Source organism: Sarcophilus harrisii, chromosome 3 (genome assembly GCF_902635505.1).
Source record: "Sarcophilus harrisii chromosome 3, mSarHar1.11, whole genome shotgun sequence".
NCBI lineage: Eukaryota > Metazoa > Chordata > Mammalia > Dasyuromorphia > Dasyuridae > Sarcophilus > Sarcophilus harrisii.
In genome coordinates this window covers 268,641,395-268,663,385 of record NC_045428.1, presented here as the reverse complement: position 1 = coordinate 268,663,385, position 21,991 = coordinate 268,641,395, and the positions used below count along the sequence as shown (strand labels likewise).

General features: G+C 33.3%; 1 protein-coding gene across 3 annotated transcripts in view; it reads left to right on the top strand.

Moving 5' to 3' along the window:
• Positions 1–21,991, top strand: part of POLA1 (DNA polymerase alpha 1, catalytic subunit) — a 332,125-nt gene that overhangs the window by 47,784 nt on the left and 262,350 nt on the right. For all 3 annotated transcript variants that reach the window (XM_012544449.3, XM_031959462.1, XM_031959461.1), the window contains exons 25-26: positions 3,390–3,539; positions 4,003–4,125. In XM_012544449.3, the coding sequence (XP_012399903.1) occupies positions 3,390–3,539; positions 4,003–4,125 (273 nt within the window). The remainder of the gene's footprint in view (positions 1–3,389; positions 3,540–4,002; positions 4,126–21,991) is intronic.

The following is a 21,991-nucleotide window of genomic DNA, read 5'->3' as shown; positions in this document are numbered from 1 at the left end:
ACTACTATTCACCTAGTCACCAGCAGTGGGAATGTTGGTTACCTTAGGCTTTTCTTTCTCTCTAATGTCTCACATTCAATAAGAAGTAAAATCCTGTTGATCCTACTTCAGCAGCATCTCTCTAGTCTACCTTCACCTCTCTAATTTCACTATGAACATCACATTGCACAAGGTCTCATTTCCTGCCTAGTCTATTCGAATCACTTGTTCAGCTTCTTGTTTTTTCCACCCATTCTTTATAAAAAGTGCTGCCTAATTGTGCCATGTGAACTTCCTTATGCAGATTTGAACATCTTTTTTTCCCCTGAAAACCTTTTTGAGCCTTATTGCCTTTTCCCCCTTTCAAAATGGATTTTTATTTTTAATATTGATATTTCCTTCTGTGATAGCTCCGTCACTTATAACAAAGAATTTTTTTAAAAAATCAAAAGAGAAGGAAAAGAAAAAAATTTAGCAAAATTAGTCAGTATATGAAAATATCTAAACATCTACTGGTGTGGGCAATATTCCACACTCATTGACTGACCACCTGTGTAGAGGAATGAGAGAAGGAACTTTCTCATATCTTCTTTGGGTGCAAGGTGGTTCTTTGTAATTTTGCCAAATTCATTTTATAGTATTATGGTAGTTCTTTTTACTCCACTGTATTTATTGTGTACAGTTGTTCTGCTGTAAGTTAACATATGTTCCTAATATGTTCCTATTGTGTTTTGTAAAATAGTATGACAAAAACCATTGGGTTCACAAAAAAAAAAATAGTTAGCAGCTCAAAAAAATTTTATTAATGACACAATATAGAAGGGAACCTAATAAAAATTAGTCTTATACATGTTATATATTTAATTTTATATAAAATGGTTAAGAAATACATAAATAGTAACTCTGCTTATGGCCTCAGGCTGGTAAACTTGGTGGCCTAGGACAAGAGGTCAGCCTAGGTGGGTTGCATGAAATCACTCATAAACGGACACAAAATTCATGGTATTATAAAATTATTCCCTTAAATATCCATTGTATTAAAACAAATTCATGTTTTCAAAACAAGTGTTATAGCAGAACTATTGTTTTCTTGGCTGTATATCAGTTCATCAAAGTTTTTCACTGTTTCTCTGTATTTATTGTTTCTGAAAGCACAGTAACATTCCAATACATTCATGTAAGAGAATCTGTTTAGCTGTTTCTCAGTCAGTAGCCATCTGTTTTATTTCCAGTTCTTTGTGACCACAAAAATTGCTGCTATAAATATTTTGGTTTTATATATAGGGACTTTTTTTTTAATCATTGATCTCCTTGGGCTATGCACCTAGAGTTTTGGAATCTCTGGGCCAAAGGGTATGGATATTTTAGCCATTTTATCTGCCTGATTTCAAGTCTTTATTGCCTTCTAAATAAAGCCCTGACACATTAGGCACTATTTTAATTTTCTAACTTCTTGGCTCAATATTCTACTTTTATATGTGTTGTGCTCTAGCCAAACTGGACAGCTTCTTATTCTCTGTACATATCTTACTGTGTTCCCTACACTTGAGAGTGTCTCTTCCACCCCCATATTGGCTTGTTGGAATCCTACCCATCTTTTAAAATATAGATCAACTACCATCTTTACATAAAGTTTTTCCACCACCCCAGTCAGTCTCTTCCTCGACCTTGTGCAACTCTTTGTTTATGTACTCATGTAATTTCATAGCACAGTTAATTGTTTATGTGTTATATTTGGCCGTTAGATTGTGAGTTCTGTATGGTATTAGAGTGTGAGTTTGACATGGGAACCTTATTTTAGTAAAATTTTGTTCTTAAGAGTGTGCCTTATTTAATCTTTGTATATCTCCTAGCATAGTGCTCTCTACATAATGGATGCTTAGTGAAAATATTTGTTGTTTAGCACAGAAAAAAAATATCTGGTTATGTGAGTTTGGTTTACTATAAATAGTGGTTTACAATATATGTAGTTTACTTAGGCAATTGATATAAAAGAATCAGAATTTAATATTAGACTTTTCTTTCCAGATTTTCTGTTTCTCACTTCTATATTGGAAAATGATGGGTCCTTATAATAGTACAAAGGTGTATGTAGCTTGCTGCAAGTGTGTAGATATGTAATATTCATAAACAGATAAGTGGATTTGTTAGCTCACAACAAATTGGCAAGTTCCAAGTTTTCTATCTTTTATGTGGCATGGATTTGACATCCTTTAAGCAGATTTATTTTTAATTCTGAGCCTTTGAAAGGGCGTATACAAACACACACACACACTCTCTCTCTTTCTGTAATATACTCTGGAGTATGTTAGTAGAATTAATGGAGGTTGCAGTCTTTTTTACTTGCTATAGAAGTTAACAAGACTGCTGTTGGCATTTCTTAAATATTTCTATTCTTGTAGTGATTACAAAGTAATTTACAAATATAAAGTACTATGTAAGGTAAGAAATGCCTTTAAAAATAAGAATTATGATCCATGAAAGTATATGCATTCACAATTTTAAAAGAAACTTTAGCATCTTAGTTGAATTTTCACCCCAAATGCTACAATAGTAGGTATATGTCTGAGTATTTTTCAATTCTGTAGTCTGTGTGGAAGAGCAAATGATCTAAAACAGGAATTGTTAACATTTTTTTTAATGTCATGAACCCTTTTGGCATTTTGTTGAAGCCTGTGGACTCCTCAGAATAATGTTTTTAAATGTATAAAATAAATAGAATTATAAAGGAAAACAATTTTATTGAAATATAATTATTAAAAAATTTGGAACTTCAAAAGGCCCTAGGTTAAGACACTTTCATTCATGTAAAAGATTATTTTTGAATATTTAATTTCCAAGCTCTTGTGACAGCTTTCATTTTAAAAGCAAATTAGGAAAAGTGGTAAGATTTTCATATTTACAAAGAGAGCTGAGAGCTTGGTTAACAGATTTCTTTTGTTTTACCTGTTTCAGAAAAGATCAGATTCTTTTTGAGTGTTGGTTTGTCTTTAAATATGGGGCTAGTTCTAGGAGAAAATATGGTGCTACCCATATGAGGATGGGAATATGACTAGCAAAGGAAAAGAAGAGTGAAAAGAATGTTTACATAATAGCAAGGAGGGAAGGTAACCGGGTTTAGCTTTGTAACTTCTAGTTCTTTGTTCTTTCTTTAAAGGATTTTGTCATCTAATTTGAAAAAAGAGATCTTCTCTCCCACTGGCCTTCAGTTTTCTCTAATTTTTCTTTGTAATGGGAGGTTGACAGTGATCATGGAGTACATACTTAATATTTTTTAATTAAAATAATTACAGATGTCATTAGTGAATATCTGTAGATATTATTATCCAAAAAAAAAAGGAAGTTTGGTAGTTTAATTTTGGGCACAACTTTTTTTTTTTTTTTTTTTTTTTTAATGTATTATTTGGCAGGATGAAGAGCAAGAAAATATTCCTGATTTGCCGGATCCAGATTTAGAAATGGGCATTTTACCCAAAGAAATCAGGAAACTTGTTGAGAGGAGAAAACAAGTCAAACAGCTCATGAAACAGCAAGATTTAAATCCAGACCTGGTTTTACAGGTACATTTTTTTTTTTTTTTTTTAGGAAGAAATGTTTCAGCAAGTCCAAGTTTATGGAATTTATAATGGTTTTAGGTCCAATGGTATTTTGAGTCTTCATAGACAGGATACAAAGGTTATACTTGAGGTTGCCTATTGACAAACTCAGGTGCAGGACTGAACAAATATAAGTGCGAATATCTTCCGATGAGGATATTTCAGTGTTTCTTCTTTTGTGCAAATGAGGTCACTTGAGCAATTTTGCTACCAGGCATCTAGAATTCTGTTGAATTTTGTGAGGCTTCTACTTGATCATACTTTTAGGAGCTATAAGAATTGAGCAAGATTTTATATGTGTATGGTGGAAGGTAATGGTAATATGCCTGTCTCCTTTTATTGTTAACATACTTGCTTACATGTTTGCAAATATTATGTATCAGCAACTTCTGATTTCTTTCTTTTTGGCCATGTTGCAATCTTACAGTATGACATTAGACAGAAGGCTTTGAAGCTCACAGCAAATAGTATGTACGGCTGTCTTGGATTCTCCTTTAGCAGATTTTATGCTAAACCATTAGCTGCTTTGGTGACTTACAAAGGAAGGGAGGTAAGTAGCAGAATCTTGAAATCTTTGAAAGTGGGAATTTGAATTTCAATTATTCTTCTTGTGGGCAAATATAAGACCAGTCCTCTAATATATTTTATTAATTTTTAAAAAATGGATTGTGCAACTTCAAGTGCTCCTTAGAATAAATTTGAGATTTTTAACAAGATTAGTGGTTTTAAGAAAGCATAGTTATCACTAGTTGTGAGACATTAAGAAGTTTAAGATAAGGTATTCATTGAAATGTGGATTTCATCTGCACTCATACTTTATGTTGTCTTTCATTAATTTCCCCCAGACACTGAAGAGTTAGGGTTTTAGAATCTTAAATTAATGTTGACTTATAGAGCTACATTGGCCTAATTTCAAGACATTCTGTCCATAGTATGAATAAGCATGATGATTTGCCTCTCTTGGGATACTATGTTTGAAAAACACAGTGATCAAATGTTCATACACTTGGTAATGACCATTACCTTACATGTCTGTATTCTTGTTCTGGATTGGGAAATACTTTAGAGAGCAGCTGTTCTGAAATTTTCTGGCCTCTCAGTTCCAGATGGCCATCCTGTCTTGTTTGGGTAGGATTGTGTAGACTGCTTATATGAAGATGTAGGTATTTCTATAAAGTAGATGATGGAAATGGGTGTTTTAGAATCATTTGGAAGAAGGAGAGGATAATTTTGGTTTCTTACGTTAAGTTTACTTTAGAATTATTCAGATTTTATTTCTGTGCATGCATCCAGCAGCTCCTGATGGAATACCATCTTATTTTTGTATTTAGGAAATGCACTCGCTATGCCCCAACTGGGTGATAATACATAGGTTGACTATTGAGATTGGATCAAGGTTACTCTTAAGTTTCTCATGAGAGGCAATAGTTGACAATTTACTCCCTTGGAGAGTGCCTCTTGCTGTTGGGAAATCCCTGTAGTTACATTTTCATCATTGGCTCAGAAACCTGCAAGCTGAACAGGGCACTGTGGGTAATGATAAGCCCCAAATCTGACCAGTGTTTCCCCCTCCCCCCATATCTATTGTGTTTTAAGGACTGAATTTCTCATTGAGCTGGATTTAATAGGCAAGATAACTTCAAATTTCATTTCTCCTTGAAAATAGAACAAAAGCAAAACTCAAATTATTTTAAAATATGTATTTTTCCCTTCTTACTTCTCTCTTGAAAAATAATCCAATAAAGAGGCATCTAGAATGTCTTTATCCTTAACCATTTTAAGACTCAAAACTTTGGGTTCTAGCTTCCCTTTTACCTAGGATTTCTATGCCCGCATTAGCAATTGTGAGCCAGAGAAAGTTGATCATATTTGGGATTATTGGGAAATACTAATTATACAATTTAGCCCCAGAGACTTTGTCATAGAAGGGAGTACCATTTAAAATCACACATAAGTTAACTTGGTGCAATTTTTTTTTTTTTTTTTTTGGTGATTTAATAAAGGCTAATTATAAGCCAAAATGATTTTTTGTGATAATTTCTGCCTTCGATATTGGTAATCTTAAGTAGTAGTATTAGACTCCTAATTAGAGATCTGTGATCTGGAAATTCTCTTAGGTTGTCATTAAAATAACACAGGGAGGGAAGGGTATCACCAAATGCTAACCAATTTTGCATATGTTTTGTTATAATACAATACCTTTACAGTGAAGCATATCTCTTTTTAAGATACATACTCTTGAACAACATTTTTATGTAAAGAACATAGAAGTTTTTAGACTTCAGAAGCAATTATGGCAAGTATTTTAATAAATGGAGAGAATGCATTTTAGTATGTCATGATACCAAAATGACACATTATAGTGTAGAGTTTGCAATAAAATACAACTTGACATTTACTCTGGGCAGGGCTAGAAATTTGTGTTCTTTTCAGTACTTCAGAGATTATTTTATATGTACTCATTAATTTTATTAGAAAGGTGCAATGACCTAATAATTTCTGTAATCAAGTATGTTGTAGGCTTAATGGAGATTCAGCATAATCACTAATTGTACTTTTAAAAGCATGGTTATACTATAAAGGGCTGGTGGTTTGTCAAATGTACATCAACAGTTCCTCTTCACAGGTATCCTTCAATTTTCACTTTATCTTGTTTATAATTTTCATCTCTTAATAGTGAAGAAGCTAATGTGGCTGGGAGAAACTTATGTTTCACAAATTAATAGGATATGTTATTTAAGAGGGAAAAAAAATTGGTGTTCCCAATGAGATAAAAACAAAATCTTTAAAAGAAAAAATCAAAATACATCTAGTTACACAAACATAACAAATTACATTTATCTTCTCTCTTTTCAGAGAGAGTACGTAGGTACATGCCCCCTATATTCAACAGCATGTATTTCACTTATTTTTGTGCCATTAATACAGGGCTATCAATAGTGAAGTGACTAGTGTAGTAATTGAAGTTCATGTTCACTAGATGGCGATAGATACCTTGTGATCATTAATCAATTAAGGTTTTTATTCTGTGAACAATAGTGACACTCATTTAGTGACCTTCTATATGTCAAAACATCTTCCAGACATTTTAAAAAAGTTTTTTTAATCCGATAAAAGACAGTGGCTAAAACTGGTCTGAAAAATTTTAGTCTTGTAATTATTGAACATTAAATAGTAATATGAACCTAAAGACTGAAATAATTTCTGAATTTAGAAAACTTATGATCCTTAGTTAGAAATTTTATTGGGCTAAAAGCAGTTATTTTAATTATTAACTTAAATTTTCTTTTCAAGCTGTTAAACTTTAGATAGGATTTTGCAAATGCAGAATTACTTTCATTAGAATAATTCTTTGATTTATTTTATTTCATTTAGGATCAGTATATCTGATCAGAGACTTCTGAAGAATAATTTTGAGAAATTTTAATATCATGTTTATATAACTATACCCCATTGTTTTAGCACTAAGGAGTTTTACTGTACAATTGAAAATGTAGTCCTGAAAATTCTTTAATTTGGTATTAATGTTTCCATTTAGAGAAGGAGATCTTAATTTGGAATATTTGATCTTATTTTTACAAAAATATATTAGCTGTATTTTAATATAATTGGTTTCCTTTGGAATTTTGTACATTTAAAAATACTATTCCGATAAGGTGTCCACAGGCTTCGACAGGCTTCCAAAAGGGTCCATGATATAAGAAAGATTAAAAGCTCTTGACTTAGAGGAATCAATAATCAACAAAACTGCAAGCCCTTTTTTGGGGGGCGGGGGGTTATGGAGGGATAAGGCAACAGAGTGATCTATACTTTCTGTTATGTTTATTACCTTTGAAAAATATTGATTCTTGGACTAGGGAATCTGATTCTTAACAGCATTCTTTCCGTCAAAAAATATATCATAATGTTCAAGTATAGAGTTATTCTGAAGCCTACTGACTTTGCATCTCATACATTTTCATTTTCTTTGCAGTTGCCTGAAATAAATCTTTACCAGCCTCTTTGCCGGTCTAGTTCTTGATTGTGTGCCTTTGTGCTGCTTGTAATATAGTATGCATGTGGGGGGGAAATGCCCAGCTCTTTGCATGTAAAAACATTCAAGGATGGGTAGAGAGCTTCTTGAACATTTTTTGGGTATGTTCAAAGTAATTTGAAAGACATAGTAACAGATGGGTCTGACCACTGCTGTTAACTGTAGTTTAATAAAAAGGTTAGTGTTGGTGAAGAGCAACTTGTTTTACTATATTTGGAAACTGTGTGGTATAATGTTTAAAAAAAAAAAAAGCTGTGAGCTCAGAAGTTAGGAGATGTGGGTTCAAATGATGCTTTTCTTATCTGAACCTTAGTTTGTCAGTAAAATAGGGATAATAATACTTTAGAAAGTATTACAGTGGATAGAGAATAGGCTTTGGAATTAGGAAGTGCTGTCTCCGACACATACTGATTGTGTGACTTTGAACAATTCACTTATCCTTTCAGTGCCCCAAGAAAGTATGTAAATTGTGATATAATGATATGCCCTGTTAGAGAAGATTTTCCAACTTAGGGTTCATTATAGTTAAGAAATCCAGACCTGGAGAGATAAGAGAGCTGACCCTAACTTACTGGAGCTATTGTGAAGAAAGTGCTACGTAAATTATAAAGCACTAGTTGTACAAGTAGAAATTTTTACTGTTTATGTTTAATAGAAGAGGGATGCCTATATTGAACTCAGAGTTTTTTTTTTTTTCTTTGATATATTTGAGCATATAAGTAGTGGGATTAATTTAGGAAAATATTTTTAAATTCTCTCCAGTGTTGTTGAAATAATATGATATGTACATGGTGTGATTTTCTTGGACCTTTTTTTTTTTTAATTTCTGAAGATTTTATAGTTCTTTGCTCTTTTGTATTCACCAGATTGACTTTATTTTAATCAGAAAGCAGGCTTCATTTCTGCTTTTAAATAGACACTTCTGGTTCTATTAAAAACCCAAATTATAGTTGGCTAGATACATTTTAAAAGATCTACACAATTTTTATGCCATTTTTAGTAATTAGAGATTGACAGATATTTTTGGATTTACTTTTCCTCTTTTTCCTATGCATTTTCAGATTTACTTCACATAAGGTGTTGTCGTAAATATTATTATCTCCTACTTCAGTTGAAATGGATATTTAGTTCCCATTGCCTTCATAGTCTTTTTTTGCGTTCTGAAACTTCACCGTAACTATGATCTGTTGCGATGGCAGTGCTTCCAGTATAGATTGTGAGATTTTCTTACTAGAGAATAAGTTTTACCTTTTGGATAAACTTGAATGTGAGGCTAGTGAGGTCACAAATTAATTCTTCCAAGAAAAACCTGGTTTGTTTTTGTCCAGAGATATGGTGGTGAAGATAATGGTAAGACATTGGGCATGCAGGTGAAGGTATCATTAATGTAGGAGAATTCATTATATGGCAAGTTGTATCATTTTTATCATGGGATTGATAGGTGGCAAAGTGGATAGAACACTGGGCCTAGATGCAAGAAGATCTACATTTGAATCCAGCCTCATATATTTAGTTGCTGTGTGACTTTGGGTGAGTCAGATAAACTCTGTTTCTTATCTGTAAAATGGGAATAATAACACCTATTTCCTAGGATTGTGGTGAGGATACAGTGAAATAATAATTGTAAAGCATTTAGCACTGTGCTTGGCACATAGTAAATGCCATGTAAATATTGTTGTGGTGATGATTATTCTTATTTTTGGAGAGATCAAAGATCTTACCTTTAGTTAGAAGCATAGCCATAAAGACATGTGCATAAGATATACTGTATCTTAATTATTTCTAAAAGTTAATGTAAGTATATGAGTCTTTAGTAAAAAAAGACAATCTGTTTTTGATTAGAATCATAAACTTTTTTTAATGTTGAAAGAATACTTTCGAGATAATGTGTCATCCCCATACTTATAGAGAGATCTAAAAATTGAGGTCCATGGTTAGTTGCACAGATTCTAAGGGACAGAATTCAATTCAGATACACAGCTTTTGATTCCAGTTCCATCATTCTTTCCATTGTAGAGCTAATAGGGAAGGTCAATTACATTAAGTATCTAGATTCACTTTTTGTACTCTTAAAAGTAATGATTGCGTTTACTTCCAAATATATAATTGAATATTTTTCATCCATTCAAGTTTGGATTGAAGATAAGGCTAATTATAATTAATGAGTGGTAATATTCTTAGTTTTTGGAGGCAATTCTACATAGCATATTGGAGTCATAAAGTTTTGAAAAAAATATTTTTAATTTTCTTGATTTTTTTTTTTTTTTGCTATTCTTTTCTTTTTGCTTTTTTTGCTTTCATTTTCTTTATGCTATTCTTCATAAAACAAACAAAAACATGTAAATACTCAAGTTCTAATATTTAGGAAAAGCTTTAATTAATTGATTGATTAGTTTTTGCTAGGGCAGTTGGGGTTAAGTGACTTATCTAGAGTCACACAGCTGAGTGTCAGGCTAGATTTGAACTGAGGTCCTCCAGACTTCAGGGCTGGTACTCTTATCTACTACACCACTTAGCTGCCCCATAGGAAAAGATTTTAAAGAAAATAACAATTTGTCCTTTTATTCAATTTGTTTGTTAAGTACTTACTCTTGTTTCTTTAATGAATTTTAAGATCCTACTTTTACTATTGGGTAGGCTTACTACTGAGTCTCAGGCTTTTATTCTGCTAGTGCTCATAGGCATTCAATATTTTATCAAAATTGTCAAGAGAGTTAATTTTCAAGTCATTTTCAAATTGTCAATAATAACTAAAAGATGTACTAGAACAAAGAAAATTAAATGTTGAAACTTTATAGAACCTATTTTATGCCAAGTTTTCCTTTTTTCCTGTCTTCCATTTTGATTTACTTTTTTTTTTTTTTTTTTTTTTGTGGTGGTGTGTGTATGTGAGGGTGAAAGTTTGGAAACTGAATAGTTTCTCCTTGGAATACCATATGTTAATTTAGGCTGTTGGGAATCGAGCAGATATAAAGTGAACCTTGACAGATTGACATTGTGTCAGAGCTATTGAGCTACTGTGGCAGATCAAGTTTTATCACTGTGTTTGTTTTATATTAACGAATCCAGGAAAACTTCTTTCTCTCAAATTCCTAACCAGAACAAATACTTTTCTGTTAAACTAGAGTTCATTCTGTTTTCAATCAGCATGTATATGAAAATTATATATAAATGCACTTTGCTGTGTTTCTTTTTCACAAGCAACGTGTTATTTGACAGGTGTTCTAAAGCTTCTGACATTGGCAGTGATCCAAGATGACTGAGCAATGATTTAGAAACTGCCCTTCCTTCGTTGTTAAGAGATTGGGGGTAGGGGCAGCGGAGAGTGTGAAGTTATTAACTACTCTTCACTAGTAAGCAGGTTGCATGAAAATCAGAATGAGAGCTAATTGCCTGAAACTTTAGGCTATATGTACATACATAGCCTCTTGCCTAATTGCTCTCTTAAGGCAGAAAATCATATTGCCTTCCCTTCTTTTTTCCCTTCATTTCTTTTATCTTTTAAAGAATGCATTGTCAGAAAGAAACAAAAAATTGACTTCTGAATTGCCTAAAGTGCATTTAGTTTGAGGGATTTGAATCAGTATATTATAATTGTGCTTAATTAACCCACCCAATTAACAACTAATTTGGAGGACAGGTTTTTTTTTTTTTTGGGTGTGTGTGTGTGTGTGTGTGTGTGTGTGTGTGTATGAAGTTGTAGGAATGACTATCTTGAAGATAATTTTGGGCGGGTGAGTTTGGGTACTGACAGAAGGATCATAAATTATATTTAAAAACAACAACAACTACTACTAAAATCACTTCTAATTTCTATAGTACTGATTTATAATTGTGTATGCATCCTGGATTGAGAGCTGATTTTGGAGTGAGGAAGACAAGTTCGTCTCACCTCTGTCAAGTATGATGCTGGGAAAGATACTTTAACTTTTTTGTGCCCTAGGCAATTTATTTCTAAAATTAAAAGTTCCAGAAGTTTACCCACCATTTACATTCATTGTGGGATTTTAGTTTCTTGAAGTTCGCTATCTCACAGGCTGTACCAATATTAAAAAGGTAAGTAGATGAATCAAATAAGCCAAAATGCTCTTTTATCTTATGGTTCTTACAAATAATTAAGTGTTGGTTTACAATATTCGGTTTTGTTTTGAAATAAGAACTTTGATATAAAAGAATTCTCAATCTATCTCATTTGTCATTCTGTATTTTTTTTTTTTAATTAAATAACTTTTTATTGACAGAACCTATGCCAGGGTAATTTTTTACAACATTATCCCTTGCACTCACTTGTGTTCTGATTTTTCCCCTCCCTCCCTCCGCCGTCTCCCCAAAGATGGCAAGCAGTCCTATACATGTTAAATAGATTACAATGTATGTGTGCAGAACCGAACAGTTTTCTTGTTGCTCAGGGAGAATTGGATTTAGAAGGTATAAATAACCTGGGAAGAAGAACAAAAATGCAAGCAGTTTACATTCATTTCCTAGTGTTCTTTCTTTGGGTGTAGCTGCTTCTGTCCATCCTTGATCAATTGAAACTAAGTTAGATCTTGTCTTTGTTGAAGAAATCCACTTCCATCAGAATACATCCTCATACAGTATCGGTGTTGAGGTATATAATGATTTCCTGGTTCTGCTCATTTCACTCAGCATCAGTTCATGTAAGTCTCTCCAAGCCTCCCTGTATTCATCCTGCTGGTCATTTCTTACAGAACAATAATATTCCATAACATTCATATACCACAATTTACTCAACCATTCTCCAATTGATGGGCATCCATTCATTTTCCAGCTTCTGGCCACTACAAACAGGGCTGCCACAAACATTTTGGGCACATACAGGTCCCTTTCCCTTCTTTAGTATCTCTTTGGGGTATAAGCCCAGTAGAAACACTGCTGGATCAAAGGGTATGCACAGTTTGATAACTTTTTGAGCATAGTTCCAAACTACTCTCCAAAATGGTTGGATTCGTTCACAACTCCACCAACAATGCATCAATGTCCCAGTTTTCCCGCATCCCCTCCAACAATCATCATTATTTTTTCCTGTCATCTTAGCCAATCTGACAGGTGTGTAGTGGTATCTTAGAGTTGTCTTAATTTGCATTTCTCTGATTAATAATGACTTGGAGCATCTTTTCATATGACTAGAAATAGTTTCAATTTCTTCATCTGAGAATTGTCTGTTCATATCCTTTGACCATTTTTCAATTGGAGAATGGCTTGATTTTTTATAAATTAGAGTTAATTCTCTATATATTTTGGAAATGAGGCCTTTATCAGAACCTTTGACTGTAAAAATATTTTCCCAGTTTATTGCTTCCCTTCTAATCTTGTCTGCATTAGTTTTGTTTGTACAAAAACTTTTCAGTTTGGTATAATCGAAATTTTCTATTTTGTGATCAGTAATGATCTCTAGTTCTGCTTTGGTCATAAAGACCTTCCCCTTCCACAGGTCTGAGAGGTAAACTATCCTATGTTCCTCTAATTTATTAATAATTTCATTCTTTATGCCTAGGTCATGAACCCATTTTGACCTTATTGGTGTATGGTGTTAAGTGTGGGTCAATGCCTAGTTTCTGCCATACTAATTTCCAATTTTCCCAGCAATTTTTGTCAAATAATGCATTCTTATCCCAAAAACTGGGGTCTTTGGGTTTGTCAAGCACTAGATAATTAAGGTTATTGGCTGTTTTGTCCTTTGAACCTAACCTATTCCATTGATCAACTAGTCTGTTTCTTAGCCAATACCAGATAGTTTTAGTAACTGCTGCCTTATAATATAATTTTAGATCTGGTACAGCTAGGCCACCTTCATTTGATTTTTTTTTTTTTCATTAATTCCCTTGAAATTCTTGACCTTTTGTTTTTCCATATGAACTTTGTTGTTATTTTTTCTAGGTCATCAAAATAGTTTTTGGGAAGTCTGATTGGATAGCGCTAAATAAATAGATTAGTTTAGGTAGTATTGTCATCTTTATTATATTTGCTCACCCAATCCAAGAGCATTTAGTATTTTTCCAGTTAGTTAGATCAGACTTAATTTGTGTGGAAAGTGTTTTGTAGTTTTTCTCATAAAGTTTCTGATTTTCCCTTGGCAGATAGATTCCTAAATATTTTATATTATCAGTAGTTACTTTAAATGGAATTTCTCTTTGTAACTCTGACTGTTGGATTTTGTTAGTGATATATAAGAATGCTGATGACTTATGTGGGTTTATTTTATCATTCTGTATTCTTGATGGACAAAGTTACTAGGTAAGATTAAATCCTAGGTTGTTGTCAGGAGTTATATCTCCCATGGGATGCTCAACTTTGATCACTTCCTGGGGTAATCTGTTATTGGTTAAACCCTGGATGTCATTTTCCTGGGATCAGAGAGTAACCATAAATACAAATGTAGAAAGTATTTAATAATTAGCTCCCGAGTGTAGGGTATGGTGCTAGAAAAGATAGAAAATTTAGCTAAGACAAGTTCTTTTCTTTCAAGTACCTTACTGTATAATAGTGGGATAAAACACCAAGGTGATTTTTAAACAGCATTAGAATGTGTGGTGAAGTGTGAGGGAAAATAAGAAAGAGTTACCTAGAGGAAGTAGCATTTCACTTGAGCTTTTTAAAGGAGGGGAAGGAGTCCAAAAAGTGAAGGAACACTTTAAGAGTTGGTTTCTTTTTCATGCTATAACTGATTGTTCTTCTTTTTTCAGTTCTTCTGTGAACTGTTCTTTCCTCACTATAACAAACAAAATTCATCCTTTTAGTAAGACTTGCTTGTCTATGGCCCTGCCCTAATTCACTTTAGGCCCACAATTCTCTTACTCTGGTTCATACCTTGGCTGACTAAAGATTTTTCTCCCTTACCCCATCATGATTCATTTCTGCTCCTGCTCTGGTCTTAATCCATCATGCATTGACTGACCAAGGCTCTCATCTACTTCTGGGGCTTTTTCATTGTCATATCTACACTTGTTTTGGAACTCTTTAGTTTTTAATAGTATGAGTGTCCTGTTTTTACTGAGCCTGGGACATCTAGGTGTCTTTCCAGAAATTGGCTGTGGCTCCTTTTATTTTCTAGCAGACTATCTATCCTGCTGTTACCCATTATATTTAAGGATTGTGTCAGCTGACCTTGCTCTTATTATTAAATTGACTGTTTTACCTAGTCCTTAAGGTTTCATGGCCTGAGTTACAGAGGCTGGACTCCCTTCTTGGGTCCTTCTCTCTGCATAGGCCCTCAAGTGGCAAGATCAAGGGCAGAACTAGAGCAGGTCTTCTGCGAGTGGGAATCTCAGCTAAAACAGCATGGCAGGAGAGAGCTGGCTGAAATCAAGATCTGTGGTTAGTGAATTTTTCAGGATCACAGTGCTGATTTAAGTCTGAAGGGACCAATTTAACCACAAACAGCATATCCATCTATTAAATTCCTTTACCTTTAAAAAAAAATGAAAAAGGAAAGCAAATATCTGTTCTCATTTGTATAATCTGTTGGCAGAGGTAATAGAAGGGGTGAGACGAGGAATATTGTAGCCTTGTAAGAGACCCCTAAAAAGTTTTTTGTCTGAGGGTTTAAGGTGACTAAAATTATGAGAGAGATTCTATGATCCATGTATGAAAATCAGAATTAACCTGCACATAGTAAGTTCTTACTATGTGTTGAATTGAATTACTACTAAAGAGTAGTACTCCTTCTGAACCTACTTTTTTACTACTTGGTCTTAGTTCAAGGAGCTTGAATATTTCTCTTACTTAATATTACCTGGGTATCCTTTAAAAAGTGTTCTTTATTTTTGGTCAAGTCCATTGGCTTTCTTTAAATCTGGGGAATTGTAGGGAAGATGCCTATATTACCTTCTGTCTGTATGAGTCTCAAGAGATAGCATCTCCTTGTATCAGTTTGCCATTTTGGTAAATATTGTGTTCAGTTACATCAGGCTGACTTTGTTAAGTGGTGAGTGTTTTGGGGAACCTATGGAAAAATGATTTTATGTCTGTATATATGTTAGGAAGCTGCTTGATTTTATGCCAGGGATTCCTGAACCCTCTAGTAATAGTTTTAGAGATCTTGTTCCTTCTCTGAAAATTGGTGCCAATTTTGGGTCTTGCAGCTGTCCCTGTTTGCTTTCAGTTATTAATTTTTGTGGTTGGAGTGATTCTTACCCTCTTTTGAACTCTGCTGTATAAAAAAAAAAAAAAAATGCCTCTATAATGCTTTCCTACTCTTAAGAAGTAAAACAAAGCAAAATGTAACTGAAAAATGGTTCTTAATATCCTTGGAAAACTATCAAGACCTGTAACCACATTTATGTGGAGTTTGTACAATTAGTCTTTTTCAGGGGTGGGTTTTGATCTTTATAATTTTTGCCTTTTTTACTTTACATCTAAAGAGCTATTTTCCTAAGGCAACTGACCTTTTTCTTTTTTTATTGTAAGGAACTTATATGACACATAAATCAATTTTGTGTCATAAATATGTAGTGTTGATTGCTTGTCTGTATTTATTCCTGATTTGTTTTTTGTAAGTGCTGCTATAAACACAGACTGTATTTTCTGACCAATGTCGTAGGGTGTGTCTTTGGACTGAATGGAGGCATGGGAAACTTAATAAGCTAGAGAACTATAAATAGCGTACATTGTTCTTAGGATTTCATCTAATGTTTCTTTGAACTTGCTGAATGAGTAGGGTATATGTTCTATTTAAGTTGAGCCACATGACATGATGCTTTGGACAGCCGGCATTTGACTGCAAAAATTCAGTGTCTTCTAGGAATGTCCAGATATTGTGACCACTTGTGGTATGGGGCAGAAAAAAAAAAGTATTTGTTCCCAGAAGATTGGGTTATGTGGCGAATATTTTCTTTAATTACTAGTTCCTGTATAATAGCCAGAAATGCTTCTGATAATAGCTACTGAGTATGCACTACAGTGGGGAAAAGAAGATAAATGACAATGGCCATGACCTCAAGGGCATGGACATAAACCTTAGGTAATGAATCAAATGTAACATTAAGAAAGATGAAGGGAGAGGTCAGATCAACATGTTTATTTACCCAGTAAGCAAGGGGAATACTTATTTGTCCATTTAAAAAATATTTCAGGACAGTTAACATTAGAGCATAATTTGTAGTTAAAAACAAAAACAAAACTCGGAACTCCATAGCAATGCAAGATACATTGGTTTTCAGCAACCATCATGGGAAAAAAAAAAAGCAAGTGAAACTTGCACATTGCTTAGATTATGTCACATAGTTGAATCGGCAGATTATTGAGTTTAGATAATCAGTATATGTTAAGGACATTTGCTATATAGTGAGATATTGAATTGTGCCCATAATAGAGTAAGAAGATGAGATCAAGCTGGATCATAACTAGAAAGCTGAATAATTGTCTTTCATTGTTTACAAACTCAGCAATGCCTCAGAAGCCTAATCAATATTCTCCTGATTATGCCATATAACTTCCAGTCATGAAACTTCATGGTTTGGATTATTCATATTACAGATTACTGCAAGGGCGCATGGTAGTTGTAAAATCGCAGCATATTACTAACAATTACTTGACAGTACTTCTTGACAGAATTTATATAGCACTTACTATGTAGGAGAACCTGCTCTGAATGCTAGGAACATAAAGTAAAGCACAAACACAATCCTTGCTTTCAAGGAGCTCACATTTTTATGGGGAGACAACATGCAAATAACTATGCACATACAAGATATAGAGTGAATATGAGAATCTTGAAAGGAAGAAGTCAATAGGAATGAGAGGGATCATGAAAGTTTTCTTATAGAATGTAGGATTTGAAATGACACTTGAAAGAAACTAGAGAAGAAAGATCATAGAGGTAAAGAAGGAAGTATTCCAGGGTTGGTGGAACAACTACTAGTGAACAGGTATGAAATCAGGATCTGGGAGATGTTACTGAATGGAAGGAGTAGTTAGACCAGTGTGCTTCTTAAGTGCAAGGGATTGGAGAGAGGGGAAGGAGAGGGGAAGGCAGAATATATACAAAGAATGTGAAAGGATATGAAAGATCTATTTGACTAGAAAAGGATATGGACTAAAGGATAATATCAAGAATGTGAACCAAGTGCTATTTGGTTGCCACCAAGAAATTAAAAGCACCACAAGAAGACATCTTGTATGTTTATATCTTTTGTCATTTATGGAAAAATATGGATAGGAATAACATAGATTGAGAAGATATAGAGGGGTTGCAATTCCTACTTTTGAAGGCTGTCCTTTCAAATAAAATCATGGAGCCATTCAGGTATTGAAGAATGTTTTTGTGTGTGGTTCCAAGAAAGTTTTAGTGTCCAATGAAAAACCATCTAATAACCATCTTTTGGTTTTCTTTATTCTTAAATTGTTTCCTTAACATCCTTCCATGTACCTTATTTTTCTCTTTCCTTAACCTCCTTATTACAGTACTTATCCTTAACACAAACTTTTCTACTTCAGTACAGCTAATCTTCATTCTTTTCCTCATGTTGTAATCACTTCATTTGCTTTTGCAAATGACATTTCTTCTATTCTCTACCAATAAAATCATCCCCAAAGTCACCAACCCCATGATGTCTATTCACATCTCTACCTAATCACTCATTGAGTACTTATTACTTCAATTTGTATTTCTTTTAATTTGTACTAATTGATATGTTGCTCTGTAAACATATTCATTTGTTTCATAAGCATGTTTTCAATTTTCCTAAGCAGATTATAAAGCAAAAATTCTCTCTTTTCTATACACTGATATTATCTAGTGCAATGCATTTTTTTTGTCAGAGTTTACTAGATAAATATGTTGGAGAGATATTGTAAATACTTTGGATACCTTGAGTTCAGCAAAGCATTTGATTAAAAACTGTGTTATGAACAAATCAATTGGAACAGAGGGTGGAAGATTTTTTTTCTCCTGGAGGAAAAGAAAATTTTTGAAGGACATGATTATAGTCTTCAGATATTTGAGATATTTCACAGAGAAGAAAAATTAGCCTTATTTTGCTTAAGGTTAAAACTTGGATTACTGAGTGCAGATTTGGACTCAAGCTCCAGAGATCCCTAGTGCACATATTCTTTATTGGTAACGGACTGTATGATACTTAGCTCTACCACTGATCTTTCTGATTCACTTTGTGGATCTTATAACCCTAATTCTTCAAAGACTATAATATTGCATGTTTTATAGGATTTCATATACCAGATGACTATTGATATTTTTCTTAAAGTAGCATTCTGTTTTAGTGAGAAGCATAGTTTCACTTAAAACACGGAACAATTTCTCATATGCAATCAAGACTATTCTCTTCCTCTGAGCTAATTTTTGGTCCATCTATAGTTGGCTCAGGATATAGATGTTGGTAGACTAGCACTTTGGACTCTCTTTATACCTGTGTATTGTAGTCAGGACAATAGTCATTCTTCATTCACTTGATTGTTCCTGGGTAGATAATTAGGCCAAGTGATTATGAATATCATTTAGGACTTTGAAGCTTCCTGGAGCTTGATGCATTTAGCATAGTGTCATCTGCAAACAAGAACATTTGATAATCTATAAGAAATCTGTCTTGCTTTTTTTTTTTTTTTTTTTTTTTTTACTCTCCAAATTCTGAATTCAATTTTTAGCTTCTTGGAGATTGGTGAAAACTAATGTATTATAGATGTAGTGATTAATAATAGAGATGATTAGATTTGGAGAAGATGGAATCAAAAGTTTTAAAACTTAAAGAAAGTGAAGTAAATCTTAAATAGAATTTACTTCCTCTCCAGATTTATTGGTAGTAGATGACATGGGCTCAAATTTATTGATTTTTATTAATGAAGAAAAAAATTGTCAGCTATGCTGGCTTTTTCTCAGATCTCTTATTTGGGTGTTTTATTTTCAAAGATACTGTTTTCCAGGCATCTGAAAAGATTGAAGTTAAACTTATGTGCTGATTATCTGTAGAATTTTCTTCATGATAGGACTTTAAATGGGTAGAAGAGGTATACTAGAAACAAATAATTAGGATTATGAACTCAGAGGTAGTAGGCCTTTTAAAAACTAAAAAAATCATACACAAAAACCCTACAAATTCTTTGATTAGTTTGAACATCCCTTGGGTAATTGACACCACCAGTTTTTCATAAGTTATCATCTTCAGCTATTATCAAACTGGTTTTTTTCTTTCTCATTATAAACTCTTGTTATGACCTTTATAGCTGAAGCACCAAATCTATAGAGGAAAAAAGGAAAAAGATCATTGCTGTGAGAGCAGAAGATTTATACTTTCTTTTTTTCTCCTGATGTTGCATTATCATAAAATCTGAAATTGTTATTGGTGTTTCCAGTTTCTGGACCATTTGTTTTAATGCATATCATAGGATTTAGAGTGTGAAAGTACCTTAGAGATTTTCTAGTTGGAGAAGGAATTGAGGATTCTAGAGGTAATAGTCACTTGGCTAAGGTTGCTCAGGTATAAAGAAGAGTCACATCCAGGAGTTTTGACTAGATAGCCAGTTAAAATGCAATTTCTATTCTGCCTTGCCCATCTCCTTTCCTTTAAATCAATATATTTTGCTTTTGGGGGGAAGGAAAGCAGAGAACCTAGTACAAAACAAAACCTATTAAATTGTATATAAACCTTTTTTTTCCCTTTCAAATTAGATATTTTAAAAACACATCATGGGACTTGACATAAAGAAACCCTATAGTAATAGTCATTTAATTAGACATGCAATCCTGTACTAATGTGAACAATTATTCTTAATGTATCTGTTTTCCAAGTTTGAATTGCTTAGTGTGGCATATCTTATTGAATTATGAGTTTGATTGTATTCTACAGTAGATTATGTACTTAGAAATATGATTTCTCATCTTCACCAATATATATTGAGCGAAATAAACAAGACCAAGTGGACCTGAAGTCAGAGTGGTGAATCTTTCTTAGTCTTCTTTCAAGTGCTGCTTTTGCCACAGGGGTCCTTTTGCTCTTAACTACTGTCTTGACTGGAGCAGATTTGACCTTCTTACCCTTTTAGAAAGAAAATATCTAACTCCTGTGATTCATTAAAATGTATTAAGTAGCTACTGGGTACAGAGCATTGTGCCAGGATATTTCCTGCTGTCACAAAACTTAGTCTATTAATATCTAGTATCTATTAATCATCCTAGTTTTGTTCATACTTATTGTATAGTCAGGATTTGAAATCTACTTCTTTTTTTTTTTTTTAAGACATAGATTTTAGGGAATTTGAGTGAGCATTTCCTGATTAAAATTAACATGGTGGATTGGAAAGAGCACTAGTTTTTGGAATGTGAGGCTTCCAGTCCAAATTCTGAGTCGCCTATGTGACCTTGAACAAGTCAGTTAGTTTTCTGAGTCTCTGTTTCTTTGTAAAATATGAAGGAAGAACTAATGACCACTAAGGTCTCTTCTAGCTTTGAATCTATGGTGTTATGAAAAAGTCCCTGTAAAGCATGTTGTTGATTTTAATGTGCTATGTTACTTAACTCTTATTAACTCCTTTTGAGATTGTCCTTTTCCATAACTTGAGATATAAGACGAGGAAAAAAGAGATTTGAGAGGCAAGGGCAAGACAGAAAGGTGATGACAAAGAATTGTCTTACTCCATACTACTGCATTCTTTGTAGGATATAGTAATGATAATGGGAGCAGTCATAATTGAGAGGTGACATTAGGTCCTGGAATGGCACCACAGCATGTCTTTGTATTGTTAGCACTAGGTGACACATCACTTACTGAAATGATGAAGGTCAGAAATTGTTTGTCTTGAGTAGAATAAATAAATAAATACATTCAGAAAATGTATTCAACCATCTGTGGTTGATGAACAGAAACTAATGTTCATGTAAAACAACCCCTCTAACTTTTGTTTACCAATCATAATGCAAAGGAAAAAATAGCATGTTTTTAGAACATTATATGAACCAGGAAGATAATGAAATGGGACCTGATACAAAAGAATAGAGAGACGTAAGTTTGTGCACTAAAATTCTAAGACATTCACCAACTTTTTAGGATTCTGCACTTTGAATATTAAGCTACTAAAATGTTTGTTGCCCGGAAACAGTGCTTCATTCTCTTACGTGAGGTGTAATGAAATGAACCTGTGTTATAATTTGTTTCTTGTGAGAAGAGAGGAAGAATTAATACACATTTTCTGCCTGTTTCCTATTTTTATTCTCAACCCTTTCCCTTTCATTGCTAGAGTCAGTAGGCTAGAATATGCTAATACTACTTGCTGCCTCCTGTGTTAGTCACTAATTTTTCTTAATGTTCCACACAATGGGGGTTTCCAGTTTCTCTGAGTTAATTTGTATTGTAGTAGAATTGGCAGTATTTGGAAGCTTTTTTTTTTTTTTTTTTTTTTTTTTTACTTCATTTTG